The sequence below is a fragment of the Rattus norvegicus genome, chromosome 17 (assembly GCF_021556685.1).
Source record: "Rattus norvegicus strain SHRSP/BbbUtx chromosome 17, alternate assembly SHRSP_T2T, whole genome shotgun sequence".
In the NCBI taxonomy this organism is placed as follows: Eukaryota; Metazoa; Chordata; class Mammalia; order Rodentia; family Muridae; genus Rattus; species Rattus norvegicus.
The window spans coordinates 31305748-31322359 of NC_141550.1; the positions used below are offsets into that span (position 1 = coordinate 31305748).

The window sequence follows — 16612 nt, forward strand, 5'->3', positions numbered from 1 at the left end:
GGGATATTTCTTGCTCTGAAGAGAGCAAGAGGGAAGGAGTGCCACCCAGTCTGTGCCAGTCTCCATGGTCAATTTGGTCAGGGTCTCTTTTAGAGTTTTATTTATTTACTCTACCTGTCCTGAACAACGTAATTTCTAATCGACCTCTAAATACTTGGCCACACCTGGGCTTACCTTGGCAACGAAAGTAGGGCCGTTGTCTGACTAGATTACCTTGGGCATTCCAGACCAGGGAGAAGATTTCTTCCAGTATCTTCTTGATGACTACCGAGGCCATCTTTTGCTTGGTGAGGAAAGCTTCTCTCTATTCCTGAAAAGGTATCTAGGAGATATTTGTGATCATATTTTCCTGGTTTTATCTCAGTGAAGTTCACTTCGACTTTTCACTAAACTCTCTAGGTCTCTTTGCCCTGTTTGCTTGCTAAGCATTCACTTACTGACATACCTTATATTTTTTACTGCATCTCTTGGCTAAAATCTTGAAGTCTATTACATACACCTTAATTACTTTGACAAACTTCTTATCTCCTAAATGAGTCCATTTCTGTATTTGGCAAAGTGAGTCTTTTGTTTGTTCTCTGATTAATATAGTTTTCCCTCAAGTGTGCCATTGTCTTTTTTTTTGTTTGTTTAAGCAATTTGGGCCTTTTCTTCTGTTGTACATTCTAAATGAGGCCATCCCTTAGTCTGCTCCCAGTTCCCAGTGGCCGTCTCTTGCAGGCCTGTAACCAGGATAGGTTCCTGCATAGCCATTTCTCGAGCCACTTGATCTGCTTTGTTACTGCCCCATGCCACTGAATCTCTTCCCTCCTGATGTTCTGGGCAATGAATAATACTCACAGTTGCTGGTTTCATCAGGGCATTCAAGAGATGGCAAAGGCATCTGCGGTGCTGACGTGCTGGGGGGTAGAGGTTCAGCCATCCCAGATGACATTTTGTTGTCCACCATGGCAGCACCCACTTATCTCTGAGCTTCATGAAGAGAACTGTTCCCATCTGTGGACAAGGTAGCTTCAGCTTTCAGCAGGGGTTGATCAGTCAGTTGCAGAGGTCTTCCCTCCACCCATGGGCTTCTGCCAGTGCTTGACACTCGTGCTGTGGTGGCTCCAGGTCAGGATTGGGCACCAAGTGACCAGATTACCCCCACCAGGTGGAGAATCTAGTCCATGTCAGCTGACCAGTGGTCCCATCCTCTGGGCATTTCATTCAAAGGCAAAACATCAGCCACTCTACCACAGTTTAAATCCTGGATTGGGTGATAATTGTTAGTGCCCGGCTGGCAAGAGTGATGTGTTCCAGGCAGAATGGCACTAAGCCACACATCTCCCAGCATCAGGTACTGGTGCACTGAGACAAGTCTTAACCTCCACATACATAGTCTGCAGATATGCATACACATGGCCTCACCCAGCCATTTCAGCCCACACAAGCCATTTTGGAGAGGGAATTTCTCATGAGCAAGGGATAGGGGCAGTCAGGGATGACCATGAACTAGTGGGTTACCCAGCCCACATCAAGGTCCACTGTTCTTCGGGCAGTCCATAAGTATTATTTGTTGCCAGTAGCCCCCTGTACCCAAGGTCTTTAGATACTGGCCCACTGGGGCATTGGAGCACAGAGTGTTGGGTCCCTGTATCCACAAAACAACTGGGCGGGCTTCCCTTCTATCTCTGTGCATAGCCAGCACTCTAGGACCGAGAGGCTCTCCAGTGGCCCCTCTTCTTCTTTCTGGGACAGTCCCTGACCCAGTGTCCTTTTTCTTTGCATTAGACACACTGATCTTTAGCCAGGAATTCTCTTCTGTTGCCAGGTACTGTCTTCCTAGGTTCCCTAACTACTGTGGCCAGTATATGTTCCTCTCTTGTCTTTTATCTCTCTTTAGCTCTCTAGTTTCCTCTTCTTTTTGTCTCTTTTCTTCCCTAGCTTTCTGCTCTTTTTGTCTTCTTTCTTTCTTTTTTCAGTCTCTCTGTCTGCATCTTCTTCTACAGCTATTAGGTGCTGTCCACTTTTGTGCACAGACCCTGAACCACACATCAACCTTATTTTCTCTGAAACTTACAATAAATCTCTCAGCGACTTTGCTTAACCCTTCAAGTTTCTGCAACTTTTTCTTCATATCTTTTCCTTACTTTAGCCAAGTTGGTGGGGCGTTTTTTCAGCCCCTCCATTGGAGACCCAACATTGGAGTCTGACGGTAGACCTGGCGCTCAGGTGTATTGAAGTCAACAGGCAGAAGTGAGGGCCTTCCATCCATGTCTGGAACATTTTTTCTGGCCTCTAGTAGGATTCTGTATTTTCTGTAACAGCTACTAACAAGCATCTTAAGTGGGATGACGAGAAAACAACAGTCCAGAAAATAGAAGTCTGCCAAACAGGACAAATAGCGTTCAGTCACACAGAAAGACAATCAAAAGATTAACAGACAAAAAATAGAAGTGCGCACAAAAACAAAAAACAAGTGGCTGCCGCGAGATCACCACAAAACTGAACTGATTTAGAAGGGAGCTTCGGTGAGTTCACCAACGACAGATGAAGGAGAGCGGATTCCACATCACTCTTCCTTCTCAACCACAGACAGATGAAGGGGAGTGGATTCCACTTCACTCCTCCTTCCCAAGGGGACACCAAAGACAGATGAAGGACAGCAGATCAAAAATAATGGTTAAGTCAAAGGTGCCTTCTGGAGGCCAGCCAATATCAAACGCTGGCCACTCCAAGGAGCAAAAAGTCTGCCACAGTACAAATTGTGTGCTCTAGCAGTCCAATTGTCTAAAGTCAAACTCAGGAGTCCCATCGTCAAAGTCACAAGTAACCTAAAACACACAAAGACCACTCTAGAAATACAGACAGCTGTGAGGACGGGTCTCTTCTCCAATCCAGGAGAATCACCGAATCCTCGCCAGCATCCAGATGGGAATCTCCCAGGCGTCCCTGGGGTTCCCCCAGACCTCCTGGGATGTCTCCCAGGGCAGCACAATCGGTGAGCCCCTGGCACGTCTACCACTCACACTCGAGTTTCTCCTGAGATACGAGCCTCCCTTCTCAGCCTGAGATGGGAGCGACTGCAAAACCACAACTCCAGAACTCGAGAGCAAATAAAGACCCAGAGTAGCAAATACAGACCCAGAGTTTAGCCAGCACAAAATACAAGGACACAGACAAAGACACAGATGCTCTCTCACCTCCAAGTGGGTCTTCGGAGATGACGGTGGTCACTGATCCCGGAAGAGCCCCCAAATGAAAGACCCTCAGAGAGGGGAGACCCTCACTCAAGTCTCAGGATGATGCGACCCCCCCCCAAGAACTCACGTGAGACTGTCCTTGCTGTAATAAACATGAGGTTTATTGATAGGAACCAGTGCACTGGGGTTGAGACTCATATCCCACCCAGGGCCACAGGAGTTCGACCCCAAGAGGCTGGGAGAAAGGGTATTTAAAGGGAGAAACCACAACCCAAGGGGGCATGGGTGGTGTCATTGGAAAATCACAAGAATACCAGTGAAAAATCACAAGGAGAAACTCCCTGTTTCTCAAGATTGTTCTCTAAGATTTTAATCTAACTTTATGGTCAGCTAGTACAGGTAGAGGGCAGGGTGTAGAATTTGAGGTATTTAGGGCTTCTTAGGGGTGAGATAGCATTTTTAAACTTCTGACTTTTGGCTGTATTTTTATTCTTTCAGAAGCATGGACAGAAGAGGGGAAGAGGGGGGTAAACTTCCCAAGGGGAACGGCAGAGCAGTGGAAAGTCCCTGAGGTCATCTGATGTCAGAGATGCAGGAAAAGGTTGGTTGGCTCCAAATCACTTCTGTGTTAAGCCCTACACACTTGCAGGCACACTTTTGCCCTGGCCTGCCTCAACACACCAAACCTTTCCTGATTTGCCTCTGTATGTTCAAAGACACTCCCATTTACATGGCTTCCCACTGCAGGGTTTCCCCATACCTAATATAACTGGAACACTATGTTAAGTCAGGCCAAAATGGGTGAGGCACGCAGATCCATCTTTCTTGGAGATATGCACTCTATGGAAGAGTCTCATTAAACACTAATAACCCAAGGCATATTCATGGTGCATGGTGAAGACTTTGTTTCCCAAAGTTGAGATAAGGAGAAGCTTGCATGATGGGTGGGGAAGCCATCCTATTTCTTTCCTCCCTCATGGTGGAAGGATGAGCGGAGCCAATGGGTTTTAGCACTACAGCAGCTCTTAGGAAGCTGCTTGACCATCTGCTCTCAGAAGTGTTCGCTATTATCATGTATATGTATGTGAGATATTCAGACAGCTGTGCCATTTCCTCTGAGTGTGGCCATTTCCTTCAGTTTGAAAAATTCCCTCTTGGATGGGTGGGGTGAGCAGAGGACAGCAGAAGGAAGATAAAAGTTCTCTTCAGGAGGTTCCAAGGCTCAAGAATGCCCTCATTAAGGCTGTATGACTGTGAGACAGTGTATGGCTAAGGGAGGGGACACTTAAGTGGTCCTGTCCTCAAGTTGCTCCATCAATACCACCTTATTGAGCGACCCTGGGGCTTGAGTGGGCTTTTCAAGAGAGCAGCTGTCTGAGTCACTTATGTTCCTTGAAGTAACCCCACCAAGCCAGACTTGGTGGAATTATTTCTCCAATGTGTGACCTGTTTATATTTCTTATCAATTTGATACAAAACAGGGTCTTCTGTTACACTAACAGTAGGAGGGAGTAACTTCAATTACGAAGGCCTCTGCTATACTGGCCCACATGCAATTCTAAGAAATATGTTCTAGATTAATTTTTGCTGCTAGGTGTGGGGAGGCAAATTGACCCAAGAGTTTCTCAGAGGCCTGGATGAAAGGAAATTTTCATTCTGCATACTCGTGCAAGAGTAAACTTGACTAGAATAGTATATGGCTGGAGTTAGAGCCTTGTAGGAATCAAAGTTGTAGGAATTCTTCCCCTTAGATTGTGATTATCACATTTTACGCAGCTGTTTCTGAGGTCTGCTGTATTTCTGATGGCCTCAGCTGGTTTTTTTCCCTGCAAATTATATATATATATATATATATATATATATATATATATATATATATATGATACTTTTCTTAGTAAACTTTCCAGGCATTAGCATATGCAAGACCTGGTGACTACAGCTATTGCTTTTCTCTTATTTATTTCTCATCTTATTAATTTCTCACCCCTAATCTAACTTAACACTAACTGTTCAGGACCCTTCTTCATGTGGGTTCAAATCATGAGAAGACCCCCAGCATACTGTGGACCAGGTCACTATTAGGCAGGTGGTCTGGGGTTGCATAATAAGCAGGACATTGCCAAAATTTAGTATTTCACTGAAGAAGTAGAAAACAGACTAACTGAAACAATGCTTTACTATGTCTCCTTTGAAAACTTGGCATCACCCATCTACCAGACTAGAAGTACATTATATTTGACGTCTGCCTAGTTAGAATTTCTGTTGCTGTGATAAAACACCATGAACAAAGCAGGTTGGAAATCATGTTTATTTGACTTTTACATTTACCTAACTATTCATCATTGAAGGAAGTCAGAAGAGGAACTCAAACAGGTCAAGAAGCTGGAGGAAGGAGCTGATGCAGGGGCCACAGAAGGGTGCTGCTTACTATTAGCTTGCTCCCCCTGACTTGTTCAGCCTGCTTCCTTATAAACAGAGGACCACCTACATAGGGGTTGTCTTATGCACAATGGGCCTAGCCTTCTCACATCAATGACTAATAAAATGCCCTAGAGGTTATGGAGGCATTTCTCAAGTAAGGCTCCTTCCTATCCAGTGACTCTACCTTGTATCAAATTAATATAAAATTATCTAGTACAACTCTCTTACTCCCATTCATTATTCAGTGTACAACATGATTTCTTTATTTACTGTGTGAGATGAATACCTGGATCCATTATTTGCTGCTACAAATATGGCTACAAAGATTATTCAAGTCACTGCCCTATTGTGGACTTCAGTGATGATATCACTGGGATTGAACTTTCTGGAATGCAGGATACATACTGACGTATGAGAGTACATCCTGTCTTAACTTTATCACTCTCACGGGCCTCTATTACTCTACTTCCTGGCTTTCCCTAGAAAGATTAACTTCCAGACAGGAAATTGGTTTTTTTATGTGTATTTTTTCTGATTATTAACTTACTGTATAATCATTTTCTGATTTACAGGAATGCTTGTTTATTTGTGTATGGTGTTCATGGTGAGGTCAGAGAACAACTTGCTAGAGTAAGTTTTCTTCTTTCACCATGGGAGTTCCAGACATAGAACTCAAGTTGTCAGGCATGGCAGCAAGCATCTTCGCCCACTGAGTCTTCTCTGAGGGCCCTGATTACAGAACAATTTAATCTCTCCTTCTTCATTTCCTGCTTATTCCTGATATTTTTCTTTCACTCTTGTAACAGTGTTCAATATGCGTATTGAGTAACTTCTGCCCTACCCCACTAGTTGAAGCATTGCTTCCCCTATTCGTTGGTCATTACTTCATGATTCAAAACAATTACAAGTATTGGGACAACTGGATGTTCATAAATAAAGGAATCACATCAGGCTCCTACACCATACTGTATATGTAATTTAATTCAAATTGGAACAATGACGTAGATATATAAGCCACAATCCATGAAAGTCTTGGAGGAAAACATAGGAGCAGTTATTTCTGTACTTGATTTTAGTGGTGAGATTCTTAGCTGTGGCATGGATACACATGATCAGAACAGTATTAAATAAGGAGAACGTCACTGAAAAGAGCAATCTGTGTGCATCAAAGAACATTATCAAGAAAGCAAAGAAGCAATGTGTATAAAACGTCCCTAATAGGTAAATCTACATAGATAAAGAGAAGATTGGTGGTTAGACAACCAGAGGGAGGAAGAATGGAGAGTCACTGAGTAATGGTTACAGTGTGTTTGAAAGGGGATAAAGATAAGATCGTGGCCTGATTTTACCCATAAATTGTTGATTCTTTACACAAGAATAATGGTTAGAGGAATGAGCCACAATAGCAGATATTATCCAACCATTAATGAAACTTATGACCACTTCTTAAATTTTTATTTATTTTTTTAAAATTTACTTGTTTCTGCATAACTTTGAGTGATGTTACATGCTTATACAGGATGCTGGGGCCAGTAGTAGCCAAATAAAGGCATCAAGACATGGGTGGAAACTGGAATTTCCAGAGGTTGTAAGCAGCCATGTGGGTGGTGGGAAATGTCCCTGTGTCCTTTGCAAGATCAGCAACTTTTCCTAGTATCTGTCCTTCTCTCCAGCATTCTTACACATTGATTCAGTTCTACCAGGCTGTAAGTTATTGGCTATAAGTTATGAGTATCAGCGGCATAGCAAAGGCTATATGGCATCATTAGACATAACCTGCAAAAGGGCACAAATGCATTCAGGATAGGGAGAGCTGAATGCAGGCATCATAAGATCAGGCTGGCAGGAAGAAAGTATCCTCATCTTGGAACATGGTTTCCCCCTACTTGCCCATCCTGACAGAGCTTTGGAGTGGTGGAGATACTGAAGAGAGGACTCTCCCCATGTAGTAAATGTGTCTTTATGGAGATGAGAACCTGCCACAGAACAGAATGCTTTTGGTTTTGTTGTGCTTGATGAAGAAAAGGAAGGGGTGGTCAGCACAGAATGTTGGGACAAAAGCAGCACAGCAGTATTCTATGACAGCGGAGGCTGCTGCAGCCTCTGTGCCTTCCTCATTGACCTCCACTACGCTCTTGTGAACAATCTTGGACACACACAGGTTTCTCTCTGGAGACATTGCTGATAAGTCAGCCTTGGCCTCTTGGAAGACATCCACTATTCCCAAGCGCTGAAACACAGACTCCATGTCATAATCCTCTTGCAGTTTAAATTTTGGAAGGAAAACCTCAACATTAGTGTTCTTCATAAAGTCTGGGTTGGTCCAGGCTGTTAACTTCTCAAAAGTGAGATTGCTTTCCACCTGACAAAGAAGAATTCAAGAATTTCAGATTTACCATTGAAGTCTTCCTCGGAGCCCGAGAGCACTCCTATTCACAGTACCCTCTAACACTATTCAAGGCACACTGTTTATTCCCATGAACAGGCAGTGTGACATCCCACTGTCCTGCTAACTTGTATGTGTCTTCCCTGATGGTCACAGCCAACAATCAGCCCAGGGATAGAAAGACCTGGCTGTCCTCTCTGAAATCACTTCGGAGACATCTTTTATGCTGGCGGGTGTCCATGTCCAAGTGATAATGGTTTAGGTTGTGTTTGCTTTGGTTTTCTTGAACTAGACTTTGTTTCAAAGATAGTGAATCACAGCTACTAAAATAAAAATAAAAGATCTGAAAGAAATAACTCCTGTGAGCTACACCAGAAGGGAAGTCAATTCAGGGTGGAATTCTTGTGTTTTGTGAGCTCTTATGGCTTGAATGTGAAATTTCACCCAAAGGCTCACAGCAGACCCTTGTTTTGAGGCTTGAGACAACATTTAGGGAGGCAGTGAAAATTTTAGACATGAGGAGGGTCTAGATGGATGACAGCCATATTTGCTGGAGGTGTTTCTTGGAAGCTCCTCTTTGATCCTATGTGTCCTTTCTCCTTTCTATGCTTCCTGTTAACTGAATGATCTGTGTTCCCTGCCACATGCAGCTGCCACCATACCATCCAGTGATGGAACAGGTAACTTGAAATGAATGCTCTGAAACTGTGAGCCTATATAAATCCTTCCTGCCCTGGGTTATTCCTGTCAGACATTCTGTCAGTGATGAAAATCTAGTAATACTCTAGAGAACAATGCCACAATTAGAGAGCTAGATGCTTAGAACTGTGGAGCTGGTCTGCATACACAGACCCCTTAGGTCATGCATACTCTACTTCCCACCATTCAGTGGATGGCTCACATACTGTGGGAAATCCTGCTGCAAGGAAGACCAAGAACTGTTATAATGATCTGCCTGACTCTGCTCTACCCAGCTGCATCCCTCCTTTTCCTTTTAGTTAGGTCAAAGTGCAACAATTCTGCATATGTTCTCAGATAATGAATAAAATGCTGACAGACAACATGATGTGGATTCTACTTATGGAGGAGGAGGATTTTTTCCAAGCACTGGTGCTAAGTATACCATATGAATCATCCTATCAGGTACCCAGTGCCCATTCTGGTGAGGAAATTGTCATTGGTAAGGGCACAAGCCTACAAAGGGAGTCTTGGACACAGCTCTGAGTCCAAAGTTCAGTGCCATCACACACAACTGGTATTAGCAAAGGTAAAATCATTTTACCTTGAACATTTAGTTCTGTTCTAATGACAAAGGACACCAGGGACACTGGGTTCTTCTCAAAGACATTTAGAGTAATGAATGCTATAGTCTCTTCTGGCTCACCTTGCTGAGGTCCCCGTCATTATCTGGGAGCAGGACCACGAAGCTCAGCTCCATTCCTTCATATGGCATCATGAGCACTTGCGCCTGCACCTCCTTCACATGGGCAAGGTTATATGTGTCCTCACAACACATCATCTGCACTAGTCGTTTCTCATTCTGAACAGAGAAATACATAACATAAAGCATATTATGGAGAGTGGTAAAAGTTTCCAAATGAGCTGCAGTTAATTTCAGGGCTTACAATGAAATTTTCAGCACTCGCAATGTAAATAATATTCCTGTTTAGACAATGTCACCCCTCCTTTTTCTGATTTCACTAAAAAATACTGAATGTCAGCAGATATGGGACTGTTCGACTATATTCTATGTGATAAATCACCATGCTAAAAAGCAACTTGTGGAATAAAGGATTTATTTCATATTACAACTCTCAGGCTACATCCATCACTGGTTAAATTCAGAGGTGAAGCTAGGCTAAAGCAAGGAAGGCGAAGGAATGTTACTGGAATCTCCCGGATGGTTTTCTCAGCATGCTTTCTTATATAACTCAGGACTACCTGCCCAAGATTGGCACCACCCATAGCATGCTGGGCCCTCCTCCAGCAACCATTAATTGAGAACATTAACTGAGAACAGATTTGCCTCTAGAAGAATCTTATGGAGTCAATTTCTTGATTTAGAGTCGTTCCTTTTTAAGTTTATGTCAAGTAAACACACACACACACACACACACACACACACACACACCACCACCACCACCACCACCACCACCACCACCACCACCACCACCAATAACAAAAAAGAAAAATAAAAAACAAAAATAATCAGGACAGGCGCTAACTGCAGAAAGTCAATTGTGCCATCTAGAAAAAGAAACCTAGCATTCACATATTAATATTCTAAAACCCTAGAGTTGGGTTTAAATATTCCACAAAGGCTCGTGTTTCAAAGCCTTTGTCCCCAGATTGCCACTAGCAAGAGCTTGCCAAACTTTTAGGAGATAGTGATTAATGGAAGAAAGTTAAATGTTTGAAAGGGAGTTCTCCTGAAAGGCACTCTAGGTCTTTCTTTTGCTTCCTGAGTATCATGAGGTGAACAAGCTTCACCAAGCATTTCTACCATGCTATGCTGTACCACCACAACCTGGAATGACTGGACCAGTGGACTGCAAATGAAACCTCTAGAACCACATCCTGATAGCCCATCAAAGGGAAGTGAAATCCTAAGTTAAATTACTCCAAGATGGGAACCACATGGACATGTTTCTATGTGATGCAGTAACAGTCTGATAAGCCATCACAAGGCAGAAAATTATTGTCAATCCATTAAAAGTTATGGATAAACCTCATGTGTCCTTTTGTCCTTTATTCCAGCAGGTTCAGTTCTACCTGTCAATCAGTATTTTGCAAACTTTTAAAGTTTTCAATCATGTGTGAAAATTTTTAATTACAGTGGTATAATGAACATAAAACCTTGCTACCGACCATTCATAATCAAGATTAAATTCCCAAATAAAATTAAAAACTCATTCATTTACAAAAGTTTTCAGAGTACTATAAATAAAAAGAGAATGGAAACTAATATCCATGTGCTCCTAAATGCATTAAATTATATTTTATAGGTATTGATTAAACTATTCTAATATCTACTTTAATTCAAGTTATATTCTAATTCGGACTGAGATCTGAAGCACTCTTTTCAATATTAGAAAGCTATAATTACTACTTAATAATGATAAACTGACCAGTAATTTAAAATGCTTACATTAATTAAATCATTATTTATTATGTAAATGTTTATACACTCCTTTCTACTCTGACTCATGCTCTATTTATGTTTTATGCTACCTTAGCAACTAAGGTTTTGATTCCTGGAACTCAAAGGAAAATGTAGTTTCTAGAATGAGATAGAAACAAAGGTTTTATGAGAAATGATCAAAATCGATGTGAGCCACCAACACAATGCAAACTCACACATGCAGCAAATACTCCTTATTCCCACCATTTTTCTGTAGAGTTTATCCTTTCATTCAGAAACATAAATCTCAAAGGCCTTTTGTGTTTTCCTGTTTTCTTTCTTACTGGTTTGAGGGTCAAGGCCAGCACCCCACACAGGATATGCAGTCTACTGCTAAGCCATGAGCTACACGTTCACGATTAAAGCTTTCCATGCAATTTCCTCATCTCACTGGCATGTACTTGTAGATGCTGTTCCTTACATTATCTACTTTAAAAGATATTTCAACTGTGCATTCTTTGTGAAACTGTTTGAAATATAAGGAAATTGTCCTTTGAATTCTGGGTGCTCTTTCTTACCTTGTTTATTTTAAAGGGCATATCCACTGTGTATTCTTTGTTAAATGGTTGATGCCACCTTCCTTTGAAATATAAGGCATTGACGAGAACCAGCCTGGTCTCTGAATCAACTGAACCACCTGACAACAGCTCAGGAATTTTGCCTATTGGGAAAGCAGAGACTTCATTCAGGTTACCTTTGTATGTATTGTGAGACATAAACTGGTAAGACATCTGGGCAGATCTAGGCATCATGTTTTCAGATTTGCTGACTTTGGATAAACATATTTCTTTTCTTTTCTTTTTTTTTTTCCGGAGCTGGGGACCGAACCCAGGGCCTTGCGCTCGCTAGGCAAGCGCTCTACCACTGAGCTAAATCCCCAACCCCGATAAACATATTAAAAAAAAAAAAACACTAATGCCCATGTTTGACTTGAGGCTTTGCACACTGGAGGAACATCATCAAGGTGAGGATGGTAAAAGATCTATAGGTCCCTCGAGGAAAGCAGGTTTAGGAAAATCAGAAAAAGAGATTTCCAGATGGAGAACAAAATGGGCAGGGAATGTGGGAGGGGTAGGAGAGAACCATGGTTACCCTCCTACTGTTGGTTACCATCTTAATTGGTTCTGGAACCAAACAAAGGACATGCCTCTTTTCTGTGACATTTCCCAGAAAAAAGTAAGTAATGAACAGAAGTTCTCTAGGGTGGTCAACACAATTGTGTGCTACCAGACATAAAGGTCTGAGACAGAAGCAGCACTGTTCAAGGCATGTGACCTGTGATCACTGTAGAACACCCATGTCTCCTAATATAAACTGTTAGACTGGAAACCAGGCTCAGGAATTCTCATCACATTTACAGCAGCCCCTCCCCTGTTCTAGAGAAATACAGCAACAACTCTGTATTTCAAATCTAAGTGTCTGAGTAGAACCTCCATGAATCCATGTAGCTCTACTTTATGCCATATGGCCTAGATAGTCTGAATGACTTTGACCCTGAAATAACTGTGAGATCTGTCTGTGGTGGGGAGAGACGGAATTAAGAGAAAGGGTAGAGAAGGAAGAAAGAGGAGTGGATGGGAAGGACAAGAACAATGGGGTGTGGAATAATTTGGAATTCTGACCTTCAGTCTGTTTGGAGACCCACGTGTTTATGTGTTTCCTTGACTCCTCTGCAGCTTCGGCAAAGGAGAGCTGCTCCATCTCTGAATTATAGAATCGAAGACAGGACTCCTTATAGGTCTTTGGAGAGAAAATATTCAGGGAGATAATATTGCAAAATAAGATTTCAGCAAAGGTTCCAACCTACTGAATACTACAGCATTAAAAAAAAACAAAACAAACAAACAAACAAAAAACCCAAAAAGCAAAAACCAGGTTCTCCCTCCCTTTCTTGGACACTTCCTGGAATCTGGGACTTGCTGATGGATACCCCAGTTCCCTATCCCCATTGCTACACACCTGTTCAAATTCCTGACCCTCTGTATGTATCCCTGTCTCCTCCCATACATGATTCTGCCCCCTTTTCCCCCTTCCTCCTCCTTTCTTTCTCCCAAGTCCCTCCCACCCTCTACCTGCTGTAAGTATTTTGTTCCCCCTTCTAAGAACTGAAGCATCCACATTTTAGACTTCCTTCTTCTTGAGGTTCCTATGGTCTGTGAATTGAATCTTGGGTATTCCAAGCTTCTCGGTGAGTGCATACCATGTGTTGTTTTTGTTACTGGGTTACCTCCCTCACGATGATATTTTCTAGTTCCATCCATTTGCCTGTGAATTTCATAAAGTCATTGTTTTTAATAGCTGAGTAGTACTCCATTGTGTAAATGTACCACATTTTCTGTATCCATTCTTCTGTTGAGGGGCATCTGGCTATTATAAATAAGGCTGCTATGAATATAGTAGAGCATGTGTCCTTGTTATATGTTGGAGCATCTTTTGAGTATATGCCCAGGAGCGGGATAGCTGGATCCTCAGGTAATACTATGTCCAATTTTCTGAGGAACCTCCAGACTCATTTCTAGAGTGGTTGTAATCCCACCAACAATAGAAGAATATTTTTAAAAGGGTTATTTGGTTCTTTGAAGTCTAACTTTTTGAGTTCTTCTCATATATAAGATATTAGCCCTCTATCAGATGTAGGATTGGTAAAGATCTTTTCCCAGTCTGTTAGTTGCCATTTTGTCCTACTGATAGTGTCCTTTGCCTTACAGAAGCTTGGCAATTTTATGAGGTCCCATTTGTCAATTGTTGATCTTAGAGCATGAGATATTGGTGTTCTGTTCAGAAAAAATTTCCCCTGTTCCCTTGTGTTCAAGGCTCTTCCCCACTTTCTCTTCTATCAGTTTCAGTGTATCTACTTTTATGTGAAGGTCCTTGATCCACTTGGACTTGAGCTTTGTACAAGGAGATAAGAATGGATCGATTTGCATTCTTCCACATGCTGACCTCCAGTTGAACCAGCACCATTTGTTGAAAATGCTGTCTTTTTTTCCACTGGATGGTTTTAGCTCCTTTGTTAAAGATCAAGTGACCATAGGTGTGTGGGTTCATTTCTGGGTCTTCAGTTCTATTCCACTGATTTACTTGCCTGTCTCTGTACCAGTACCATACAGTTTTTATTGGGATTGCTCTGTAATACAACTAGAGGTTAGGGATGGTGATTCCCCCAGAAGTTCTTTTATTGTTGAGAATAGTTTTGGCTATCCTGAATTTTTGGTTATTCAGACCCTAATAGAGGAGTTACAGAAGGGACTGAAAGAGCTGAAGGGGTTTGCAACCCCATAGGAAAAACAATGACATTAACCAACCGGATCCCCCAGAGCTCCACCAACCAAAGAGTACACATGGAGGGACTCCATGACTCCAGCTGCATATATAGCAGAGGATAACATTGTCTGGTATCAATAGGAGAGGCCCTTGTTCCTGTGAAGGCTCAATTCCCCAGTAGAGGGGAATGCCAAGGCAGTGAGGTGGGAGTGAGTGGGAGGGGAAGTACCCTCATAGAAGCAGGGGGAGGGGAGGGGAGATGGGAGTTCCAGAGGGGAAACTTGGAAAGGGGATAACATTTGAAATGTAAATACATAAAATTTGAAAAAAATAAACTAAAGTGAGTGTAGATATCACTTTAAATGACCAACATTTTTAAGTACTGGAACTTTGCTAGTGAGAATATCCAGACATGAGTAACTAAAAATTACAAGTAGTCAATTTTAAAGTATTTTAAGGTATCATTATTGAATTGTGAACTTTGGGGAGGTTATTTTGGTGAGTCTCATTATGTAGCATACGCTGGCCTAGAACATGTCAACCTCCTGTTTAGGCCATTTAAATTAAGGTATAGATTTGTACCCTCACACTGAGTAGAACTTGATCTGTAATGCTCCCTAACTCTCTAGGGTTCTTCCCTTAGGATCACAGCAACAACTCCCTGGCATGCAATTGCTATTATTCTACTGATACAACTTACTGGGAGGAGTTCACAAGTTTTGTCTGCAAAGAGCCTGTTGGCCACTCTAAGGGAGTATTTTCTCTCTGGCTTGTTCAGGTTACTGAGAAGCAACTGGAAGCCCTGATGGAGGTCTTTCTCTTTGTTCAAACCAAGTGCCTGGAAAGGAAAAGATGAAACATTATGAGTTCAGCGATGAAACATTTTGCTTTAGAAGGGATTTTCAAAGTCAAGAAATGAATCAAAAAGTAAAGGACATGAGGATCTGAATTGAAGTCTCACTAAACATAGAAGATGGGCCCACCATAGAAGTGGTGGATGGAGGTCATCCCGGCACTGGGAGGAAGAGATGAGAGTAAGACACCCAGCACTGACTCCTACCCCCCACAAAAAAAGAGGTACCCAAGGGCATGTACACACACACACGCTATACATATACATAAGCTCTGTATAAGTGTTTATTAATGAACCTAAACCTAGAAAAGACCATGAGGACTAACGAGGAGGAAGCCACTTCTCTATATTTGTCTTCATGTCCTCAAGGACTGTGTTTGGAAATGATGAGAATGAGCACTTACACCTGAAAGGACCTTCATGAGAAAGAAAGTCCTGGCAAACCACAGAGCAACAGTGATGACTTCCCACTGCCAATGTTCAATTAGGACATGGAATAGCTCCATGCATTTGTCCCCTTCGATTATTTTAGCTGAAGCAAGGTATATTGGACAAAGTTAAGAAAAGGAATCATCCTTCCGTCTTCCTTGCCAGCAAATAGTTAGAAAACTTGTTACTCTAAAAATAAGAGAGATCCCAGCAAACTCTCTTTCAAATAATTCAACAACTTTTTATTTTCTCCCATTGCAGTACTCGAGACTGTACCTAAGTTATAACCCTAAGACCCTCCCTCCAGCTTTTATTTTTTAAATCTTTGTTTGAAACTCACTTGCCCAGGCCAGTCTTGGACTTGGAATTATCCTATTTCAGTCTCTTAGTAGCTTTAATTGAAGGCCTGTGCTACCAGGTATAACATGCAATTACATAAATTACATAAATGAATTCTAGGCAAAGTACTGAAAGTTTCCCCCAAAGTATTACTCAGAACTCTCGTTGCCCTTAAAGAAGTCTTACGAGTAGACTCTCTTCCATTCTCTTTAACCCCTGTTTATGAAACAGTGTGTGTATATTCCTACTGTCCCTCCTCAGCAGTTCTTATGCATGTGACATGGTTGTGCTTATGACAGAGAACTTACCTGAGATATCTGGACTTGGGTCTGTCCCTTTGCCCCCAAGAGGACCATAGCTAGAGCAGAGGAGATGCTCACAGGAGAGTAACATACATTTTCTGAAGGGTTGCTTTGACATAGCATCTTCAAAAGATGGATGGCAAAGGTGCCATTTGCTTCAGACAGAGTATTCATGATGCAGAGTCTGGAGGGAAGGGAGATACGGAACTCAACACAGAGCTGAAGGTCCTTGTTCTGAGGCAGGGAAATCTGGAA

At 42.1% G+C, this 16612-nt stretch overlaps 1 protein-coding gene across 2 annotated transcripts in view; it reads right to left on the minus strand.

Moving 5' to 3' along the window:
• Positions 1–6566: 6566 nt before the first annotated feature.
• Serpinb9 (serpin family B member 9) overlaps positions 6567–16612 on the minus strand; it is a 29607-nt gene continuing 19561 nt past the window's right edge. Inside the window, exons 4-9 of one of the 2 annotated variants that reach the window (XM_087591030.1) lie at positions 16364–16541; positions 15135–15272; positions 12793–12910; positions 11689–11831; positions 9374–9529; positions 6567–7965 (exon numbers count right to left, since the gene is read on the minus strand). In XM_087591030.1, the coding sequence (XP_087447156.1) occupies positions 7564–7965; positions 9374–9529; positions 11689–11831; positions 12793–12910; positions 15135–15272; positions 16364–16531 (1125 nt within the window). In that variant the 5' untranslated portion in view covers positions 16532–16541 and the 3' untranslated portion in view covers positions 6567–7563. 2 annotated transcript variants of the gene reach the window in all.